This window comes from Leopardus geoffroyi, chromosome D1, assembly GCF_018350155.1.
Source record: "Leopardus geoffroyi isolate Oge1 chromosome D1, O.geoffroyi_Oge1_pat1.0, whole genome shotgun sequence".
In the NCBI taxonomy this organism is placed as follows: Eukaryota; Metazoa; Chordata; class Mammalia; order Carnivora; family Felidae; genus Leopardus; species Leopardus geoffroyi.
Window position 1 is genome coordinate 75845914 of NC_059329.1, and position 20768 is coordinate 75866681.

Consider the following 20768-nt stretch of genomic DNA (forward strand, 5'->3'; position numbering starts at 1 on the left):
CTCGAGGATGTTGAGGGGCACTGAGGGTGCCCTCAGCGGGACACGTATGCCCAGGTGTCCAGCACTGGGCTTCCAGTCACTGCTGCGCGGCTGGGCAGAGGATCTCCCTGCTTGAGGTTTGACAGCCTCTTGGTAGACGTTCCCCATTTGCACTGGTGAGTCTGGTTAAGCAGCCAAACCAATTGCGGTGTCAGGGAGGAGGAGAAGACTCTGAAGTCAGGGTCGAGCTCCTGCTTCTGTGGCATCCTTGGATAAGCTGATCAGACTCTTCAAGCCTCTGCCTCCTGGTCCATAGCATCACGGTAATTAGACTTGTCTTGAAGGATGAGTGTGGTGGTGGCATGGAAATACTTATCTCAGCATGCTCTCTCGGTGTCTAATTCTTGGTAGGTACTCAAGTTTCTTCTTCCTTTTTCTCTTTCTTCTTTCTTTCCTTTCTTCCTTCCTCTGGGTTACCTGTCCCTCTGCCTCCCTCCTCCATTCATGTCCGTAACCAGAATTTGACTGTGTTCTTAATACATTTTGCAATTCATCTTCTGTTGTGCCGCGTTTTATTTTTAGGACGGTGTGTTGGTGGCAGATGGCTTTAACAAACACCCACGCATCTCTCCCCCACGTAATCGTCTATCCATTCACGCCCTTGGTCATTCAGTGTTTCTTCTCGGTCTGTGGAAGGTTCCATTCCAGGTGCCAAGGTCCAAAGAGGCCTATGGCACCACCTTACATTTTCACTTCCTGTGAAGTTTTTAATAAAATATGCAAGGCGGGGCAGATAATTCCGTGTGAGTTTAGTTTTTGCTGCTCCAGGAAATAAAGTTCTGAATTCCGTGGCAGGGATTCCTGTCCTGTGTGGCCTCAAATGAGCCTGGAGCTCTCTGGATGTTCTCTGGATGTTAGACTGGATTCGGGGATAGGGTTTGGCAAGGAGGAGGGGCGCCCCTTCTGCTCACCTGCTAGGTGCTACTGTTTGTGACTTTAGGCAGGTTAGTTTCCTTCTTCACCCCTGTACTTTCCTGGTCTGTGAAATGTGATAATAGTACAAGGTCAGAGGATTAGATGAACTAATAACGTATGCAGAGGGACGCGGTGCCTACCTGGCAAGAGAAGTGGCCAGGGATAATGCTGACGTTGCTGATGTTTTCTGTAATTATGATAGTTGAAGCTCTGAGTTTCTTGATCTGCAGGGGATGTAGGCATGAAGAGGGCAGGGTCCTGGCTTCTAGAGGCTTGTGGCCCCAAAGCCAGGAAGACGAGTACCCTGTTCACCCTAATGCAACACAGAAACGGGAGAAATGCTAAAGAAGGACAACCAAGTGCTAGGGATTTTCAGAGGTGGGAGAGTTGCTGACAAAAGAGCCACTGTTTGAGTTCCTCCACACTTAGCTCATCAGGTCTCTAAGACTCCCGTCTGTCCTATCTCCATTTTATACACAGGTCAGAGCCCCAGAGGAGGTAAGCCATGCTCTCAGGGTCACACACAACAAAGGACTGGCAGCACCCAGTATGTGAACTCATGCCATGCCCGTGTTCTCCCCCCCACATCGGGCCATGTGGCCCCCACCTCGCTTCTCAGGCCCACCTGGCTTCCACCCTCTCACTTTCCCCACTGTGATCCCGGAGCGACCTGGGCCCTCAGGGGTGAGCCCTCCAGAATTTCGGGCCTCCTCCCCACCTATGTATGGTTGTTTCCCCACCTTCCCTCTGGGATGTTGAAGGAGTGAGTGGACTTCCAGGTAGGGGCAGTAGGGAAATCTTCTCAAAATTAGGCGCCACTTGAAATGAGAACAACTGATGAGGGCATTGAGAGCCAAGAGAAGGGAGTGGCTCTTTGTACGTCCCCCTGCAGCTGGCCTGCCGCCCTTTGCTTTGGGAACAGAGACACTGGGCCTTCTTCGTTGTATCCCTAGTGGTGCCCCCATACGAGCCAAGAGAGTGTCCCAGGACAGATGCCCGCTATGCAAAGTAGAGCTGGGAAGGCTACCCGCCCTGGACCGAGTTGGGGCTGTGATGGTTGGACGATTGTTCTTTCTAGAGGGGGATTCACACCACAGTCCTGGGTCAAGACCACGCACGCGCTCTCTGCCTCTGGTTACGTCAGCATTCTGGGGGGTCGCACCCAAGGCTAGGCTGGAGCTGCCCCACGGCTGGAGTTGGGGAACAGCCAACCAGCCAGTATGGAAGGAGAATCTACTGGGTGTAGGTATTGTGTTAGGTGTTGCTAGGCATGCAGAAATGTCTCATGTCCTCGGACCTCTTTTCCGGGAAGGCCGTGTGGCATAGTGGTTAAGAGATGGGCTCTGCGTTTCAGATTCCCTAGAATCCTCGTGTCTCCGCTTTTTCACTGTGCGGTCTTGGGCAATTTTCTTTTCTACTCTGTGCCTCAGTTTTCTTATGTAAAATTGAGAACATGAACTGTAACTTCCTCAGAGATTTTTTTTTTTTTTAGCCCAGTGCCCAGCGCATAGTAAGTACTTAATAAATGTTAGTTGTTACTGCTACTGCTTTTGGCATTGCTACAATTTGATTAGGGAAAATAAGGTACGAGAACATGAAAACAATAATACAGTAACCCAGACTGTGGTATGTGCTACATTCTCGGTACTTCCTAGAGTGCATTAGAATGGGTCCGGGGGCGTCTGGGTGGCTCAGTCGATTGGGCGTCCGACTTCGGCTCAGGTCATGATCTCGCGGTCCATGGGTTCGAGCCCCATGTTGGGCTCTGTGCTGACAGCTCGGAGCCTGGAGCCTCCTTCGGATTCTGTGTCTCCCTTTCTCTCTGCTCCTCCCCTACTGATGCTGTGTCTCTCTCTGTCTCTAAGAGATAAATAAATGTTAAAAAATAAATAAATAAATAAATAATGGGTCAGAATGTACTTGAACGTAAACTCCAGGAAATCAAGGACTTGGACTTGTTCTTATTCATTGTAGTATTCCTAGTCCCTGTAAGTTTGCCTGGCATCTAGTGGCACCCGGTAAATATTTGTGGATTGAATCCTTCCAGAGCCAGTCTCTTTCCTGCCTCGGGGCCTTTGCATGTACTCTTTCCTCTGCCTGGCATCCTCCTCCCTAAACTCTTCTCAGTAAGTTTCTTGTCACTCTTGAGGGCACTTCTTCCAAAAGGCCTTACCTGACTGCCATCCCCCACCCTCATCATCATCGTCTAAATTACGTCAACGTACTTCACTCTCATACTCCGTGTCCTTTTTCATGTAAGATTCTTCATAGTTCACGACAACTCATTTATTTGTATTTATCCAACCTTCACCTCTTTCACTGGATTGCAAATGCCAGAAGGGCTAGAGATTAGTCTTACCCACAGATCCTCAGACCGTCCATGGTGCCTGGCAAACAGCAGACAGCTGAGGATATTCTGGTTGAATTAACAAACTGAAGTGTTGACAGGAAGGAACACGGGCTGTGGTAGTGGGAATAGGACCGGGAGTGGGTAGCTTTGGTCTCTGCTCGTCTGTAAAACTGAGGGGTGCTGTCCTTACCTTCCTTGACCAGAGAGTGGTCAGGATCAGAGATCATTCTGTTGAAGTGTGCAGTAGCTTGAAACGCTTGTGTTCCTTGGTTCCCTGGTTGAGCTCCTGCTCTGTGTTCGGATGTGGGAACACCCTGTCTTGTGTCCCTCGCCACAGGTGAATGGGGAGCTTCCCACAGTCAGGGAGCGAGCGTCCTGTCCCCCTCCTATTTCTGGTGCCTAGTACCCAGAAGGAACTCAGTATGTGTTTGAGGATGGCGAAACAAGCGAAGCCACACACAGGGTGGCTGTGATGGATGAGAGGAATTTATAAGGGGTGCGGGGTTGGCGGGGGGGCCACGGTGCTGACAGGCGATTTAACTGGGGCTGCTTGTCAGTAGTTAGCTTTGTCTCATTCGGCAGTGTGTCTGCAGAGGAAGGCACGGGTACTACTCTGGGAGGAAAGGCATTAGGCCAGATTCTTGCCAGGTAATCATTCTCATTTCCTACCCTGCTGGCATTGCCCACCGTTGGTATTTGAGCATAGCACACACAGGACGTGTAACTCAGGGTGGCCACCTTAAAGTGTTGCTAACTCCCATCCCCATTCTCTGCACTGTTTCTCCCCCCTGGCATCCCCCCCACCTGGCCCCAGCCCCCTAGGGAGGCCCCCAAAGCATTCTGGTTAGCTTTGTGCTTTTTTCACCGCAGTGAATCATTAACATCACACTTCTGTCCCCTCCTGGGTTCCGTGGCCAGCAGGTCAGGGCTCTTCCAAAGAAAGCTGGCTAATTATATCCCTTGTCTGAACAAAATGCCGCAAGAGGAGCAAAGCGGTGGCATATAAATGGAGCCGGGTGGGAGCGGGCACCTCTGACTAGCACGGGCAGGGGGGTGGGGGGAGTGGCTTTTGAGGATTTGTTTCCTCCCAGCCCCTCTCTCTCTCTCCCTGATCCGAGTGGAACTTGCAGCCACCCTCGCTTGCTCGGGCTGTGTGTTAGACTGTGGTGCTGTGCTGTATTCAAAGACCGCTGCCAGTGGAGTGATAGGAAGACGGCAGAACAAAGGGAAACAGGCCAGGAGGCTGGATGCTGGAGGAAGATTGGTCTCCGGAGTTAGAAGCCAGGTGGCAGAGAGTTGGCTGAATTCTCCCCACGTCTCCATCTGCTCATGGTTCTCCTCCGTGGGGCTCTGGCCCCCTTAATCCCCCTCCTACTCTCCCTCCGTACTCCCTTCTCGGACATAGTTATAGCCTCTGCTTTCCTTGAACCAAAACAGGCTTTCTAGCGAGATAACCAGACTGCAGAGGCCCCAACATTTTCAAGTATTTACCTCTCATCGTATTGGCATTTTTACTCTGGGCCGAGGGGCTCCTGGCCTGGCATTTGGGAAGGACTGATTCAGAGTCTCCTCCACAGACCGACGCTGAGAAGCACTCACAGGTGGAGAGGGGTTCCCTGTGGTCGGGCGATGATGTCAAGAGGTCAGACGGAGGGTCAGACAGCGGCATAAAGATGGAGCCAGGGTCTAAGTGGAGGCGGAATCCCTCGGACGTGTCTGACGAGTCTGACAAAAGCACGTCGGGCAAGAAGAATTCTGTCATCTCCCAGACGGGCTCGTGGCGACGAGGCATGACGGCTCAGGTGGGCATCACCATGCCCAGGACGAAGGCGGCTGCCCCGGCAGGCACGCTCAAGACCCCAGGCACTGGTGAGTAAGAGGTTGTGCCGTCTCACCTCTGCACTTGTCGGTCTGAAAACCAAAACCGCGGTTTCTCTAGCGAGAACTTGACCTTGTTTGTAAGTCCCCATAAATGCTCAGGTATTTCTTCTTAGAGTTTAGACTCTGCTATTAACCAGCTTTCAGAAAGGTTCACATCTCTACCTTTTTCTAAGCGGAAATACGTAAGCGTGCAAGCCTCAAACTCCAAAGGTGGTCCTGCTGCTGAGATGTGTTGATTTGGTTTCACCATGTGCTAGGGAAGAGCCAACATGCCCCAGTGCAGGCTTTTCGAGGGCACGTGTTGACGAGCTGTCTCCATGTCGAGTTAATGTTGTCCGTGATTTAGGGATGTGTGTAAACAAAGCTGGTGTTTTTGCAGGAAGGCAGAGGGTGCTGTTAGGGACAGCATCTTAATGGACAGAGAAGGAGAGGTCAGGAAAGGGCAGGATCTCTTTCCCAGACGCATCAGTGATTGGCTGGCTTTGCTTTGTTCTGGGTAAATTTAGACTGCTTTTGCAAAGGAACGAAACCATTGACATCTCCGAGAAGGCTCACGGTGACAGTGGTAGGCTCGATTATCTTTATAAAAAGCTCTTTCCTTTGCCTCCCAAGGCTACTGCTTTCCCCAAGGAAAAAGTGAACCAGTTCTTTGGAGGAGGGGAGGGTTTTTAACAAAAGGAGTCGTGCAAGCTGGCTTCTCGGTTTGCAAGCTAACCTTGCTGCTCTCTCTCTTAGGAAAGACAGACGATGCAAAGGTGTCTGAGAAAGGAAGGCTGTCTCCCAAAGCCTCCCAGGTGAAGCGGTCCCCGTCCGACGCAGGCCGCAGCAGTGGTGATGAGTCCAAGAAGTCCCTCTCGGGCAGCTCCAGGACGCCCACTGCCAATGCCAACAGCTTTGGGTTCAAGAAGCAGAGCGGCTCGGCTGCTGGTCTGGCCATGATCACAGCCAGTGGTGCTACCGTCACCAGCAGGTCGGCCACGCTGGGCAAGATCCCAAAGTCGTCTGCGCTCGTCGGCCGGTCTACCGGCCGGAAGACGAGCATGGATGGGGCTCAGAATCAGGACGATGGGTATCTGGCTCTCAGCTCCCGGACGAACTTGCAGTACCGGAGTTTGCCCAGGCCCAGTAAGTCCGCCAGCCGGAACGGGGCTGGGAACAGGTCTAGCACCAGCAGCATAGATTCCAACATCAGCAGCAAATCCGCAGGCCTGCCTGTGCCCAAGCTGAGGGAGCCTTCCAAAACGGCCCTGGGCAGTTCTCTGCCGGGTCTGGTCAACCAGACGGATAAGGAGAAAGGCATCTCGTCTGACAACGAGAGTGTGGCTTCCTGTAACTCTGTGAAAGTGAACCCAGCATCCCAGCCTATGTCCAGTGCGGCTCAGGCTGCTCTCCAGCCAGGGGCCAAGTACCCCGATGTGGCCTCTCCCACGCTCCGCAGGTAAGGGGGTAGATGGCACTGAGCAGAACTGGAGTATGTGGAATGGCCTCCCGAATGAATAATTTTTTTGTGCCTTGGTGAAAAGAGCTTCTGTTTTTCTCCACTTCTGTTTGGTTGGATCCTGCCAGCGGTTTTGCAGTCAGCTGGTTATTTATATTTTCCCATATTGGGATGAAAAACCTGAGTCAGCATCCTGGGTTTGAATCCTGGGTCCACCTTAAGTAGCCACCATGTATCCTTTCTTAACCATTTGCTTCAGTTTGCTCATCTGTAAAATGGAACACCTACCCGAGAGTGCTTGCGAGGATTAACCTGTGTAGCCATATCTGGCCCATGGGAAGTACGCAATCAAAGCTGGCTACTGTCCGAGATGAGATCTTAATATACCCCTAGACCCGGGTGGGTACAGAGGGGAAGGCAGAGGGCTTTTTTACCCCCTTGTCTTACTAGTTCTCTGGGTGAGATTCTTCATCATTATGCCAGACTGTGATCTCAGCCAGATCCTTCTCTCAAATAGCCCGGTATATCCCCCACCTACTTTTTTTCATACTGCATGCTTAATTCCAAATTTGTCTCTGAAATTTGAGCTTCCTTTAAAAAAAAAAAAAGAAAGAAAAAAAAAACCTTTTAAAGCAGAAGTGTTTCTGAAAAAGAGAAATTAATTTCTTATTACCTCAAAAAGACATTCTCCCTAATTTCCACACCGAATGGAAATTCTCATGTGAAAATACTATGATTTTTTAAACAGGTCCTTTTAAATTTAGACAAATTCTATTTGTTTATATTGCCTCGTTATAATGGCTACTGGACCGTCCTCAAACTGCAGCCGCACAGGGCAGAACTCATCTTCCCTGGAAATGTCTTATCACAGGAAAGAGTAGAAGTCCCAAGAATAAAAATTAAGTCGCGAAAAATAAAAACTATGTGCACATGTATGTATTTGGGGGCGAATAGGAATGTTTGAAAAGACTTCAGAAGAAGCCTGCCATGTGAAAGGTATAATGAAGCAGTTGACTGGTCTTTGTCTGGACTTGATTATTAGAATTTCAGTAATGATTAATTTTTCAGGGGAAGGTCCTCTTGAGCTGCTCTTTGTTGTTTTAGCAGATTGCCTTGTAAATGAAAGTTTTCTCTGTTTCTTGCCTCAAGTATTATATGTAATATTCACTCTTTGGTATTATAGATTTCCTTTAGTAACTACAAAGGTATTTTACTAGACCCTTAGGCTACTGTAATAGAATACTGGAAAATGCATGCAGATTCTTAGGCTCTAGATCGACTAACTTTCAGCCAATGCCTGTTAATTACATTTTTCCTAAATCATTAAGAAGTGTTCTCAATTCTCTCTTTGTGCATTAGTATGGAGAGGAGAAATCTTAGATGAAGCGATAAGCTCTCTTCAAATGATTTGAAGGACTAGCAGACAAAAAGTTGGGCTTCCTCTGTGTAGTGGAGAATTAGGGGCAATGAGTAAAAGCAAAAAAGGTAGATCAGATTTCAGTTTTCTAGTGGTTGGGAAGTGCTTGACAATGGAGGGTGTTACCGTTTTAAGTAGTGAGGTTCCTGTTACTGGAAGTATGTAAGCATTCTAAAGCCAAGATTCCTTGAGCAAGAGGCTATTTCATTCTCTGATTGTCATCAGGCAAAAGTGTTTTCTAATCTGTCACCAGATACCCAAGTGAGGATTGATTATGTGTGTGGATGTTTGTTTTTACAATAACTGGGATTTCTAAGGACTCTTCTGGAGAGAACAGAGATCGGGATCATACCATTGAGTAGCTGGCTGAAAGGCAACCTGCCCGTCATAACACATAGTAGTTTCATCCCTTTGCAGAGATGCACATTCCGCAAGGATTTCGGTGGACGGAATTATTTGTGTTACCAGAGCACATACCCGCCCTTTGACTTGAAGACAGTTCTTCCACTCTTACTGGAGAGCCCTGTTGCCAAAGGGAGAGACATACGTGCCCGTTTCCTGTTTTTGGACAGCACGTTTTTGGTCACGGGCGGGGGGATGACTTGGAATGACATTTCTGTCACAAAGACCCAATGTGTCTGGTCTAACATCTTGTGACCCCAGCAAGATCTCTCTCTAGATCCCTGGGTGGGACTAGCCACCCAGCTTTCAGACCGGGTGTTCACGTGAGCGTAAATCTCTGAAGGCCCCATCCAGACCTAGACTCGTGTTCTTGACTGTTCATGTTGTCCTTAGACACCAAAGCACCCAAGTCCCTTGGAACAGAGCTGTCATAAACTGAGCACCTGCTTTGTCCCTGGGGTCTCGGATACAAAGATGATTTTCGTAGCTCTTTTCCCTCTAGATGTTTCCTGAGCCAGGCAGTTTCCCAGCTACTCCGTTTATGGAAATAGAGGGAAGTAAGATCCGGGGCCACCATGGCTAGGCCTATTAGAAATTATTCTGCATTGCCCTTGGGGTCTCGGCTGCAGCTTAGCACTTGAAGCTGGAGCCTTGTGATGGCCGGTGTCCAGGCCCGCTGCATGGCGGCCTTTCCCAACGGAGCATCATTTCAGTGGCGATGACCGTGCCCCTCCCCAGGATTCCCACTGCTCCCGTACCTGTGCCCCACCCTCCTTTAACTGCTCAGCGCCCCTTGGTGCTGGGTGTCCGACCCGCACAACCCTTTGTCTCTTCACAGACTCTTTGGTGGGAAGCCGACCAAGCAAGTGCCCATTGCCACAGCTGAAACCATGAAAAACTCGGTGGTGATCTCCAATCCTCATGCCCCCTCCACCCAGCAAGGTAACTTAGAGTCCCCCTCAGGCAGCGGCGCCCTGAGCAGCGGGAGCAGCAGCCCTCTCTACAGTAAGAATGTGGATAGCAACCAGTCTCCTCTAGCCTCCAGCCCCAGCTCAGGCCACTCGGGCCCCTCCAACAGCCTCACCTGGGGCACCAATGCCAGCAGCTCCTCGGCGGTCAGCAAGGACGGCCCGGGCTTCCAGTCCGTCAGCAGCCTCCACACCAGCTGCGAGTCCATTGACGTCTCCCTGGGCAGCGGAGGGGGCCTGAGTCACAATTCCTCCACGGGCCTCATCGCCCCCTCTAAAGACGACTCCCTGACCCCCTTCGTCAGAACCAACAGTGTAAAGACCACACTGTCGGAAAGGTGAGTGCCGTGCACCTGTGTCTCTCAGAAGGACACCCTTCCAGCAGTCCACGGGTTATGTTAGGAGTCCCGAGCGTTCATTCCCCTTTGCCTGGAAGGCTGCGCTCTTTCTAACCGCTGCTGTCTTTCCATGGGGAAGCCCGTTTGGGATGGAAATAAGCTCGGCTCTGCTTCCTGTCATCTTTTCCCGCGTGATTATCCTCCGTGCTTGGAGGTGCTGGAAGTCTCTTGGGGGCAGGTTTCACGCTTCCGTTTGAAACGGCATTCCGCCTTTGAGGTCCTTCCTTTTTATTCTGTTCGCTCATCAGCTGCTTGTTTGCACCCCCACCTCCCCCCGTGATCGTGCAGGCAGAGTAGGTGGCCGGCTGGCCGTGGCGTGGGTGGCAGGAAACTCGAGGCGGCTGGGTGGATTCGGTGGTCATCACGGCAGACACCCTCCTACCGAAGGGTTGCCAGCCCGAGCGGCAGGGCATCAAGAGGCTAAAAGCATCCTCAGCGCTCTGGGTTCTGCTGCAGTGTGGTGTGTGTTAGTCTCTCCACATAGGCAAGAACGCCGGGAACAGCACTGGGAATGAGAAGAATGTTCTAATCGTTGTGTGTGACCACACCTCCCCTTTCTTCCCGTCTAACGTTCCTTCTCTTATTTTCCACCTGCCTGGACTTCTAGCCCTCTCTCTTCCCCTGCCGCTAGCCCTAAGTTCTGCAGAAGTACTCTGCCCAGGAAACAGGACAGGTAATGACATTGTAGGCCGGGGACCGCACTGAGCCTCCGGGTCCCTCTGCCCGTCTGTGTCGAGCCAGACGTCTTGTGTGAGGCTGTTGGCCTGAGGCTTCCGCTTGTGTTCGTGGCTCTGGTGCACTCTGTGACCCCAGACATGCCAGTGAGGGCCTGTTCCGCTGTCCGCTAAAGCCCCGGAGGCAGTGGGGTCGGGCTGGCCCCTCTCCCTACCCAGCTTGGGACCTTGGGACCGGGACGGCAGAAGCTCTCACCTGCATCTCAGCCTTCCCCTGGCATGTTCCTGCTTCCCGGCTTCCCACCCTTTCTCCCTCATCTCTCCCCTCTCCCTCCCAGCCCAGAACCGATCTACCACCCACCGTGCGTGCCCCTGGACCCTCACCTTTGTCTCCCCCACCCCTACTCCCCACACGGCTGGCCCTTTTCCCTGGAAAAGTCCTTTGCTGCCCTTTGGCTGTGGCGTCTTGCAGGCTGTTGTGTTCTGTGTGCCCGTTTCCCGTAATGACAACGAAAAAGAATCCGTGGAGTGTTGAGGCTTTACAAACTAAGCGGCTTGTGTGCCCCCAGCTGCCCTGTGGGTGGGCCTCAGAGATGGATACGGACCTTCAATTTGTGGGGGAGCCACAGCTTGGCCAAGCATAATAACCAGATGTTGTTTTATGCTAGGGGGAAAAAAAAATAACGAAAACCCTCTTTACCCCGTCAACGGCAAAAACTTTGCTTTTGGTTGGACTCACAGACCAAGCTTTTACACCCTTGTTCTTTGGAAATGCAAATGCCTTGACTTCATCAGCCAGCAAGTTGTAACCTGCCCCAGCTCGGCCAGGGGGGGCTCAGCTCCCAGATACGCCAAGCTAAGAGGGACCTGGAATTCACTCTGTTACAGATGAATTCCAAATATGCAGACCGCTGGCCTCTTGAAAGCCTCCAGCAAGTCCCTTCTCTCGCTTGGAATCATTGTCAGTGGCATTTAAGGCTGGGCCAGGGTTAGGGGTGCAGGGAAGCTGCCATCTCTCTCTCCCCGAGAAGCAGTGGTGGTAGGACAAAGGTGGGTGACTGGGCAGCAGGAGGTGTGGGTTCTGCTTCGATGTGGGGCGGCCCCTGAGTTGTGCTGTGAGCCTGTGGAAAAGGAGGAGGAGTTGGAGTTGAGTGGATGCCTCGGGCCTCCTGGTGACTTGGGGGAAGGTACGGACTAGGGTCAGCCAGCCCCAGGATTAGGCTTCTCTTGTTTCCTGTGGATGTGTTGCATGTGCAGCTGGATAAGGGAAAACTCCCTGGTGACGTGAGTCTCTTGCTCTGTATCTTCGGCCCCTCCTCACCTTGCCTGCTTTTCCCTGCGCTTCTCTGAAGTTCTCATTTTTGTTTTAACTCTCCTACAGTGACCCGCACCTTGATAGGAACACTTTGCCTAAAAAAGGACTCAGGTATCTGTGTTTCCTCCTTGCATCCATGCCATCCGGTGTGGCTTTGGGGCTTGGCTGTGTGACTCTCATGGCTGGCGGGGGTTCGGGCTGGGCTGGGGTCCCTGCTTTGGCCACCGAGGTGGGGCCTTCTGAACGATGGCTCCCCTGGCACCTCTCATTCCCCTCTCTCCATTTGTTGGCTTTTTTTTTTTTTTTTTTTTTTTGCTTGAGCAGAGGCTGTGCTTTTTCAGGCTTCCTGTGGTAAAAAACCATCTCACGAAGGACATCCCTGGGCAAGCCCAGAGAGCAGTTACTGCTACTTCTGGGGCCAGTGGGTTTAATCGATGAGCTCTTCACCATGATCATTCTGTTCACGGCTGTCTTCCAAAAGAAAGGACATGACTTACAGCATGTTGGTTTGTTAGCCAGGACAAGGGCAGAGGAGAGAACGATTTCCCTCGAATTTGAAAATACTTCACTTTTCGGCCCACAGAAGATTGCCAAAGACAGAGCCTTTGCGCTTCCTAAATGTTCTGATCGAAAGGTGTGTCAGTTTTCAGTGCCCAACAAGAAAACATGGCTGTGATTGGCTTTGGTGTAAAGAAAGAAAAGACTGCCGGGAAGGAATGTCCTTCCATTCTTTCTAAGTCATGGCTCACTTTTGGGTGGGTGTCCTGGTTAAACAAGATGCTGTAAGTTCCCCATTGCTCACACCATCTCCTTCACTGTGCCGACCAGCGGGACCCCAGTTCTAACGCCTGTCCCATGGTCTTATGGTCGCAGCTGTCACTTCTCCTGCTCCTTAAACATCTTGTTCCTTGTAGCATTTGCTGCACCCTGCACTAAGCATTTAAGTGCTTTCGCAAAAAAAAAAATGGAACTTGGAATGAAATGTTTCATTGCTGTCATGTATGTCTGTAGTTAATAACCTGCCGCTCTTAAGGCCGAGAGCTTTTTGAACAGTAATGCGAGGTAGGTATCAATGCTGCCTTTCAGTAGGAGCTCAAGGAAAGCCAATTCTGAGAATCTTAAGAATAAAAGTATTGAAAATTTCCCAAAGGACGTCCTGTGGGAGGAAGTTCAGCACCGTGGCCATAGAGCGGGGGAGTTGGCAAGGCCTTTTGTGCTTAGCAGTTTTCTTCCTGCCTATGAGGGCTGCTTGTGAGTGCTTCCATGATGGCCACTCTTCATAGGAGTCTGACACTGATGCCCCACTGTTGCCCTAAGAGGAAGCTAACCCCTCTAAATATGAATATTTTGAAATGATGTATGTGTATATATGTTTCTGCAGCAGATCTAATCTATCAAAGTGATGCAGCTCTGGGTTTTTTTTAATTATTTAAAAAATTTTCAGAATAGGGCCACGTGCTAGGCTATCTTCATGCAGTCGATGTGACCTAGAAAGTTGAATGTCTGTCAACCATAGCCAAAACATTAAGGGAGAAACTTTTTTTTTGTCCCCTCCCACTCTGCCTCCCCTTCCTAGCTCCCTCCCTCCCCACACATTCATGTCCGATGCCAAAACACCAACAGCTCTTTTTCTTGAGTCAAGTGAAACCCCTCTGTTGACCTAATCAGTAGTGACCCCATGGTAATCTGTATATAAGTCCAAAGGCACACTGGTCACTGTGCATTTCAGAAATTTGAGATGCTGCCCGCGGGCATAATGCGAACAGCATGGATTTTGGAATCAGACTTACGATGGATTGGAATCTCAGCACGTGATTCGAGGCAGGCCCTCCCCTTCAATGAATATAAAATGGGAATGACAGCATCTGCCTTGCCGGCTGGGTTGGAGGCGTTGGCAAGATAATGTCTGTGAGGGCCCCCAGCACATCAGAGGCTTTCAGTAGGCCATGACCAGATACATTTCCTAATAAAGGAGGACGTGGGCCCGTGACTTCCGTGGAACCCAGTGATTTGGGGTTCCTTTTATGGAGACTTCTCTGATAATCGATTGCAGCAAGGACCGTAAGCATTGGTGTCCTCACGCCTTCCATTACGTGTCTGGTTTCTGATACATGGGGATTCATGGCTACTTGCTTGCGCTCTAGAATGCAGATGCCATGAGCTATCTAATTAAAACGTCCTCGAAGCTCTGACGGCAGCTCATTTTGTTGCTTCAGTCCTGTCAAGGTGGGGGCTTTGAAATGACACTATCATGAATCAACATGCTGCAGATACGCCCAGTGACGGCTCCTTTGAGCATTTACCGGTCTTGCTTTCTTGATGTGTTCCCTCCAAACTGAAAGGAATTACAGTTTTCCCCAAAGGCAGCCAAGTAGCAAAAAGGGTTTGGAGAAACTTCATAAGTTTCAGGATGTGGAGTGATGTGGGTTTTTTTTTTTTTTTTTTTAAACATCATCTTTGGATCTGTATTTCTTTTTTGTATGTTTATCATCAGCTCCACAGTGTTCATTTTCATAAGCGCTGTTCATAGTTAATCCCAGCCTAATTTCGGTCTGTCCAGGTATACTCCCACCTCCCAGCTTCGCACACAAGAAGACGCAAAAGAATGGTTACGGTCCCACTCTGCAGGAGGCCTACAGGACACCGCTGCCAGTTCCCCTTTTTCCTCTGGCTCCAGTGTGACTTCTCCCTCCGGAACAAGATTCAACTTCTCCCAGCTTGGTGAGTAGCCTCTGATCATTAGCTGCGTTGATCAGTTCCATGGGGCAGAGGTTACTCTTCTGTTGTGAAAGAGGCATGTGGTCACATCTTTCTCCGTGTCTGATCAGCCCTCGGCAGTGTGGTTTGATTATAGGAGATTGGTGGCAAAAGAAAGAGGAAAAAATAGAAGAGATTTTGGTACTCTAGTCAGTAATTATTTACGTGTTTGATGTAAGTAGGGTAGTAGCAAAGAGCAAATCGTTCCGTTTTTGAGAAGAATGTATTCCATTTTTTTTTTTTTTCCAACGTTTATTTATTTTTGGGATAGAGAGAGACAGAACATGAACGGGGGAGGGGCAGAGAGAGAGGGAGACACAGAATCGGAAACAGGCTCCAGGCTCTGAGCCATCAGCCCAGAGCCCGACGCGGGGCTCGAACTCACGGACCGCGAGATCGTGACCTGGCTGAAGTCGGACGCTTAACCGACTGCGCCACCCAGGTGCCCCGTATTCCATTTCTAAGACCTCTGAAGATGTAAGTTTCTATCTGAAGAAGCAGTAGCATACCCCATGTTTGGTCATCTGTATTGCTCTGTTAAGCTAGAAAATAAAGATCAGGTTTTGAGTGAACAACTATTCTTGGAAATGCCTACTACTGACATAATGCTTTGACTGGCACAGTGGGGAGAGGAAAAGAACTTGTAACACAGTCCCTGATGACATGTTAATGGATTCTTTTTTAGGGGAACAAACACACCCACACAGACTCATAAATAGGGTAAAAGAGAACAACCCAAAGCTTTATATGTGAAACCATGTAATAGGGGCGCCTGGGTGGCTCAGCCAGTTAAGTGGCCGACTTCGGCTCAGGTCATGATCTCGCAGTCCGTGAGTTCGAGCCCCGCGTCGGGCTCTGTGCTGACAGCTCAGAGCCTGGAGCCTGTTTCAGATTCTGTGTCTCCCTCTCTCTGACCCTCCCTTGTTCATGCTCTGTCTCTCCCTGTCTCAAAAATAAATAAAACGTTAAAAAAATATATTAAAAAAAAAAAAAAAAGAAACCATGTAATAAAAACTGAATATGATCAGGTAGCAAGTATTAGAAAAAGAGAAGATCAGTCCTGGCTAGAATCACTGGGAAGGGGGGGCACCTGGGTGGCTCAGTTGGTTAAGCGTCCAACTGTTGCTTTCGGTTCAGGTTATGATCTCGTGGTTCACGGGATTAAGTCCTGTGTCAGGCTCTGCGATGACAGCATGGAGTCTGCTTCGGATTTTCTCTCTCCCCCTCTCTCTCTGCCCCTCCCCCACCCAAAATAAATCAGTAAACATTCCTTAAAAAATGATTGGAAGGATGGGAGCTCACTCTTCAAAGACTGATGGGGGGGAATCATCTTGCTCAATCTCATCTCACTCTTCAGAGGGCAGCCTTTTCTGAATATTGTGAATAATAAACACGGAATCTTTTTTTTAATATTTATTTATTTTGGGGAGAACAAAAGTGGGGGAGGGGCAGGAAGAGAGGGGGACAGAGGATCCGAAGCAGACTCTGCGTTGACAGGCTGACAGCAGCGAGTCCTGTGTGGAGCTTGAACTCCTGAAATGCGAGATCATGACCTGAGCCAAAGTCAGATGCTCACCTGACTGAGCCACCCAGGTGCCCCAAAACACAGAATCTTTAAAGGACAGGTGTAGCTTATAATCAAGTGAGGCTTGACTTTTCATTTTTAATTAACTGTGAATGGATACTTTGGAAATACTGTACTTTACTGAAATGGAAAGGACTTTAATTTTAAAAGCTCGTTTGAGCCAAGGTGGATGTACCCCTTCGCACTGAAGCTCTTTTAGGCACCCTTACCAAGTGGGCCCCATTGGAGGCAGTGAGACCTGTGTTCATATTGTTCCTTCCCGGAGTAACTCTTTGAGGCAAGAGTTTCTTGTCATGCACAAATGCTTCCCGTCTGATCAAAAGCCTGGTTGGACTATTTTGGGCTTTGGCTTTAGAGGGAGTTGTTCCAGATGAGCCCAGGGAGTAATTAGCTCATGCCTGGAAGGTGACACCAGCTTGTCCGAACGTGCCAAATTGGAAAGCTGAAGCCCAGAGCCTTGCTTTGGAACTGACCCACCTTTCCTCCCTTATTTTTAGCTCTCAGTTTATTATTCAAATGCTGGTGTGACTACCTTCTAGAAAACAGACAAGGGAGGGAAGTTGGCATGGACAGATGTGGCTGATACCAATCAGTCCCCTCGCCGTCCCCATCCAGGATTTGCACGGAGACGTGAACTTCCAACCTTTCAGTTCCTTTCCTTTTATTCCAGCAAGTCCCACCACTGTTACCCAGATGAGCTTGTCCAACCCAACCATGCTGAGGACCCACAGCCTCTCCAATGCCGATGGGCAGTATGACCCGTACACTGACAGCCGATTCCGGAATAGCTCCATGTCCCTGGATGAGAAGAGCAGAACCATGAGCCGCTCGGGTTCATTCCGGGATGGGTTTGAAGAAGGTAAGCAAGGAGGTTTACCATCTGAGGTTATGCAGTGTGGTTAATTGGCCCTCCACACCAAGTTCATGACCTGAGAGCCCACCTCTAAGGGTTTCCAGCCAGCTATCTCACTCACTCTGGGGGTTGGGGCTGGGGAGCTCTGAATAGCAGGGTCTGGCTCTTCATTGACCTCGCAGACTTCACGGAAGAGGCTTCTGAAGAAACATGAGTGAACTTGGAGCTGACCAAGTTCCACTCTGGGCTTCTCCCTCTTGGACTCGGGCCACAGCTTCTTGGCATGCGCCTCCATCTTGAGGTTCCGCTGCTGGCTCACCATGTTGGCAGAGTGAGTTTCTGGAGAGTTAGTGCATTTCCCTGTGCTGACGCACCCTTGTGGCTCTGGGGGCCTGTGGGCAGCTCCAGAAGTTTCTATCTCTCAGTTTATTAAGTTTATTCGGTTAAACCCTTTCCCTTCAGGTATGCCCTTTTTCTTCTTTGCTCACAAATTGTGAATACGTTGGGTCGGATCTTTACGTGTTGTTCATTTTAATCAGAATTTTGGGAGAACATAGCTGTGGGCATCTTTGCCAGCTGTCTTCCTAACTCGGTTCATCTCTCTGTCCCTTTGTTCTTTCACTTAAGGTGGGAGCTAGGGAAGCAAGCAGTCAAAATGCTGTGGAGGGGCATCAGCCCCACCCCTGAAAAGCTTCCTGAAGGTGGGAATGACAGGACATTAGAATCAGTCCTCATTTGACTAGTGGTTAAAAAGATAGAGGAAGACTTCAAAGGTCTGAATCTAGCACTCCAACTTGGATATATGATCTTGGACGGGTTGCTTCGTGCCTCTGTACTTCCTTTTTTTGTTTTTTGTTTTTTGTTTTTGAGAGTGGTAATAGAAACCAGCTCATGAAATTATGAGAATTCAATAACATATACAAATGTTAACCCAGTAACGTTATTATACGTCCTAGGCTCTAGACTCAGTGTCAGCCGAGATGTCTTGGCAGCTAGGCAACTAGGAGTCCCTAGCTAGGGGATGGGGACTCCCAGAGCAATTGAAGCCCAGGCTAAGGCCATAGCTCTGGTTGTACCTTTTGTGTGTGTGTGTGTGTGTGTGTGTGTGGCAGAAGAGAATGTGGAGGAGGGGAGGGTGTTATGGGTGCTTCCCTCTACTCCCAGCCCCTGTAAAAGTGGGAAAGTATATGCCCAGCATCCTTCTGGGAGGAGAGAACAAACAAACTTGTCTTAAGAAATCCCTGAACAAATCAAGAAGGAAAGAAACCGAATAAAAGCTTCTGCTTTTGCCCAGTGTATACTTGTTTACAAAAATTGGAAGAGTTTAGTTACAGGGCAGTAGCCCCCTGGTTCATCTTCCTAGAGACTTCAGTCCCTTCCTTCACCCTGATTTATGTGTCACTTGTGTCCAGTGACATCCAGTGAGTGACAGGGAGCAAGTCTGTAAATCCATATTTGGGAGCCTGCTGGGACAGAGGATTAAGGAAGGGTGGAGCCTGAGTTCCCGAAGAGTGTTTTGCTGGATTGAAGAGTTAGAAATGAGCTCTCTAACCACTCAGGGCAGTAGTAATAGTGGATATGTTGACCCTAAGGTGAAGGAGTAGGCAGTTTGTCGTGAACTTTTTTCTAGTCAACGTGCTGGCCAAAGCATGGCCACAGAGCATCCCCCAGCCCTCCCGGTGACGATTCCCATAGGGAGTGGGTCCTGTGCTCTATTCATCTTCCCTGTCGTGTGTGTACCTGAGTGCACCGTGTTCAGAACTGAAACTTGTCCAAACAAGCAGACTTCGCCTCATAAAGATCCAGAACCATTACAGTATCATCATCAGAGAGCTTTTATTTATTCCATCTGGAATCAAGCTGTCAGGCAGCACAACCGTTGAATATCTGAGATGTCAAAGTGACATTGATAAAAAATGCTTGCCCACAAGCAGTGTCTAGACTTTTGTAAACCCTAATGATTCATGGTGATGTGGAACTGAAGGGCAGAGGTAAAACTCAAATTTGAGAGGTAGAAGGTAGGGACTGCTGTGGATATACTATGAACACGTAACAATTTCATCTTTTGGGAAATTTTGCATCAAATTGATTTTCTTTCTTTCAGGGATATTACATTACAAAAACAAAATAGAGCTTGTGCAATTAGGTGTTTTCAATTCCGCTGGGTAAAGAGTCCCGCCCCACTTTTGAATTTTTAAATCCCCGTGTTGTGGAAACAGTTGGGGGAGATTTTTACATCTCCTGTTTGGGCCAAATAGAACCTCCTTACAAGAGTCCATTAGGTATATCATCTGCCAGAAAACAGGATAGAAATTTAAAAAGAATTAGCACAAGTACTTGTGTGAGGTTTTTGTGGGATTTAATTAGCACTTTCCATTTTGAAGGAAGTTGGAATCATAAATATGTAGATTAGGTGCAGGCATGGCCCAGATGCAACCTTTCAAAGTTATTTCAGGTAAATTAATTTCCATCAGATGCATTATGCACTCAGAGTCAACTTTAATAGCGCACATTTAGGGAGATGCTTGAGGCATTTTTAAAATGTATGTCTTTGGATAAAAAAAAATCCAGGGACTTTACCAATCATCCCTAATTGCTAGTGCAATCTAAATCGGTTCTTATGGAATCCATAGGAACAGAACAGCTTGTTAATAAATCCTTTTTTTTTTTTTTTTTTGCAATTTACTTGTGTTTCTAGCCCCTGAGTCGTATTTGTGATTTAAATCCTGTCATGTCTGTTGTTAGCCATGAATGAGACCTTGGGTAAGGGACTTGGCCCCGCTCAGCCTATTTCCTGTTCACTAAAAGGTAGAAAATAATTGTACCTGCTTCAGAGGATTGAAGGGAAGATTAGGTGAGATAAATCCCGGAAAGCATTTAATGCAAAATGACTTCGAAAGAGGTTTATAGCAAGTATTCAGTCAGCGGTGGCTATTGTTAAAATTGTCATGTTTGGTTTTATATCCTCCTCCCCAAGGGCCATTTCATTGCTGTTTTATTTATGGCAAAATCCAGGCAGAAGAAGTAGCCTGGGGGCTAAGGTCCTAAGCTCTCGATTCTCAGCCTTCTGTTTCTCTATTCATTCCTACCTTGACATTTGGCTCTGCCTTGGTCACAACTGGGCTTGCTTTTTTTTTTTTTTTTTTTTTTTTTTTTTTACCTGATCCTTCATCAGTGTGTTCTCTGTTTTCACTTGTGCTCACCTTCCAGAGGGTGGTCCATTTGCCATCTGAACGGTGTCTCCTTGTCATCTGATCATACCGGCAGTGGAGCAAGAAATAGAATGCAATGCCTAGATGCACATTCTCTGCTCCTGACTAGCTGTGTGTGCTTGGCCACGTCACTTAGCTTCTCTGGGCCTTAAATGACTCTTTTGTCTCTTAGTGGTAGCCACTCCTGCGCTGTCTGGGAATATTACCTACAAATTCTCTGTGGTGATGGGGATCACTTCAAACAATAGTGTAAATGAGAAAGCGCTTTGATTAATATGAAGCTGAATATATATATATGTACGTAGACATGAGATGCCAGGTGTAGCAGCAGGGGCATTTGATTGCTTTATTGGCTAGAATATGCCCTGTTGTTTCACTGTCTACACACACACACACACACACACACACACACCTGTGCTTAAAGAGGGGGTGAAACCATGTTTTTCTCAAATATGCATTTTTCGCTTGTTTGGTTGCAGCTTGTGTCTGTGTACATTGGATGAGGGGCTGGGGAAACCATTCTAAAACATACCAGAAGGCTTTAACAAAAAAAGCCTTTCAGAA

General features: G+C 48.8%; 1 protein-coding gene across 29 annotated transcripts in view; it reads left to right on the plus strand.

The window, feature by feature from the left end:
* Positions 1-20768, plus strand: part of NAV2 (neuron navigator 2) — a 740939-nt gene that overhangs the window by 666621 nt on the left and 53550 nt on the right. For 19 of the 29 annotated variants that reach the window (XR_006714126.1, XM_045484757.1, XM_045484759.1 and 16 more), the window contains 7 exons: positions 4882-5173; positions 5921-6623; positions 9281-9748; positions 10416-10481; positions 11864-11908; positions 14358-14518; positions 16810-16998. Coding sequence is in view for 28 of the 29 variants with exons in the window: in XM_045484757.1 (XP_045340713.1) it covers positions 4882-5173; positions 5921-6623; positions 9281-9748; positions 10416-10481; positions 11864-11908; positions 14358-14518; positions 16810-16998 (1924 nt within the window). In the remaining variant the exon portion in view is untranslated. The remainder of the gene's footprint in view (positions 1-4881; positions 5174-5920; positions 6624-9280; positions 9749-10415; positions 10482-11863; positions 11909-14357; positions 14519-16809; positions 16999-20768) is intronic. The other 10 variants (XM_045484756.1, XM_045484770.1, XM_045484751.1 and 7 more) reach the window with 3 other exon arrangements.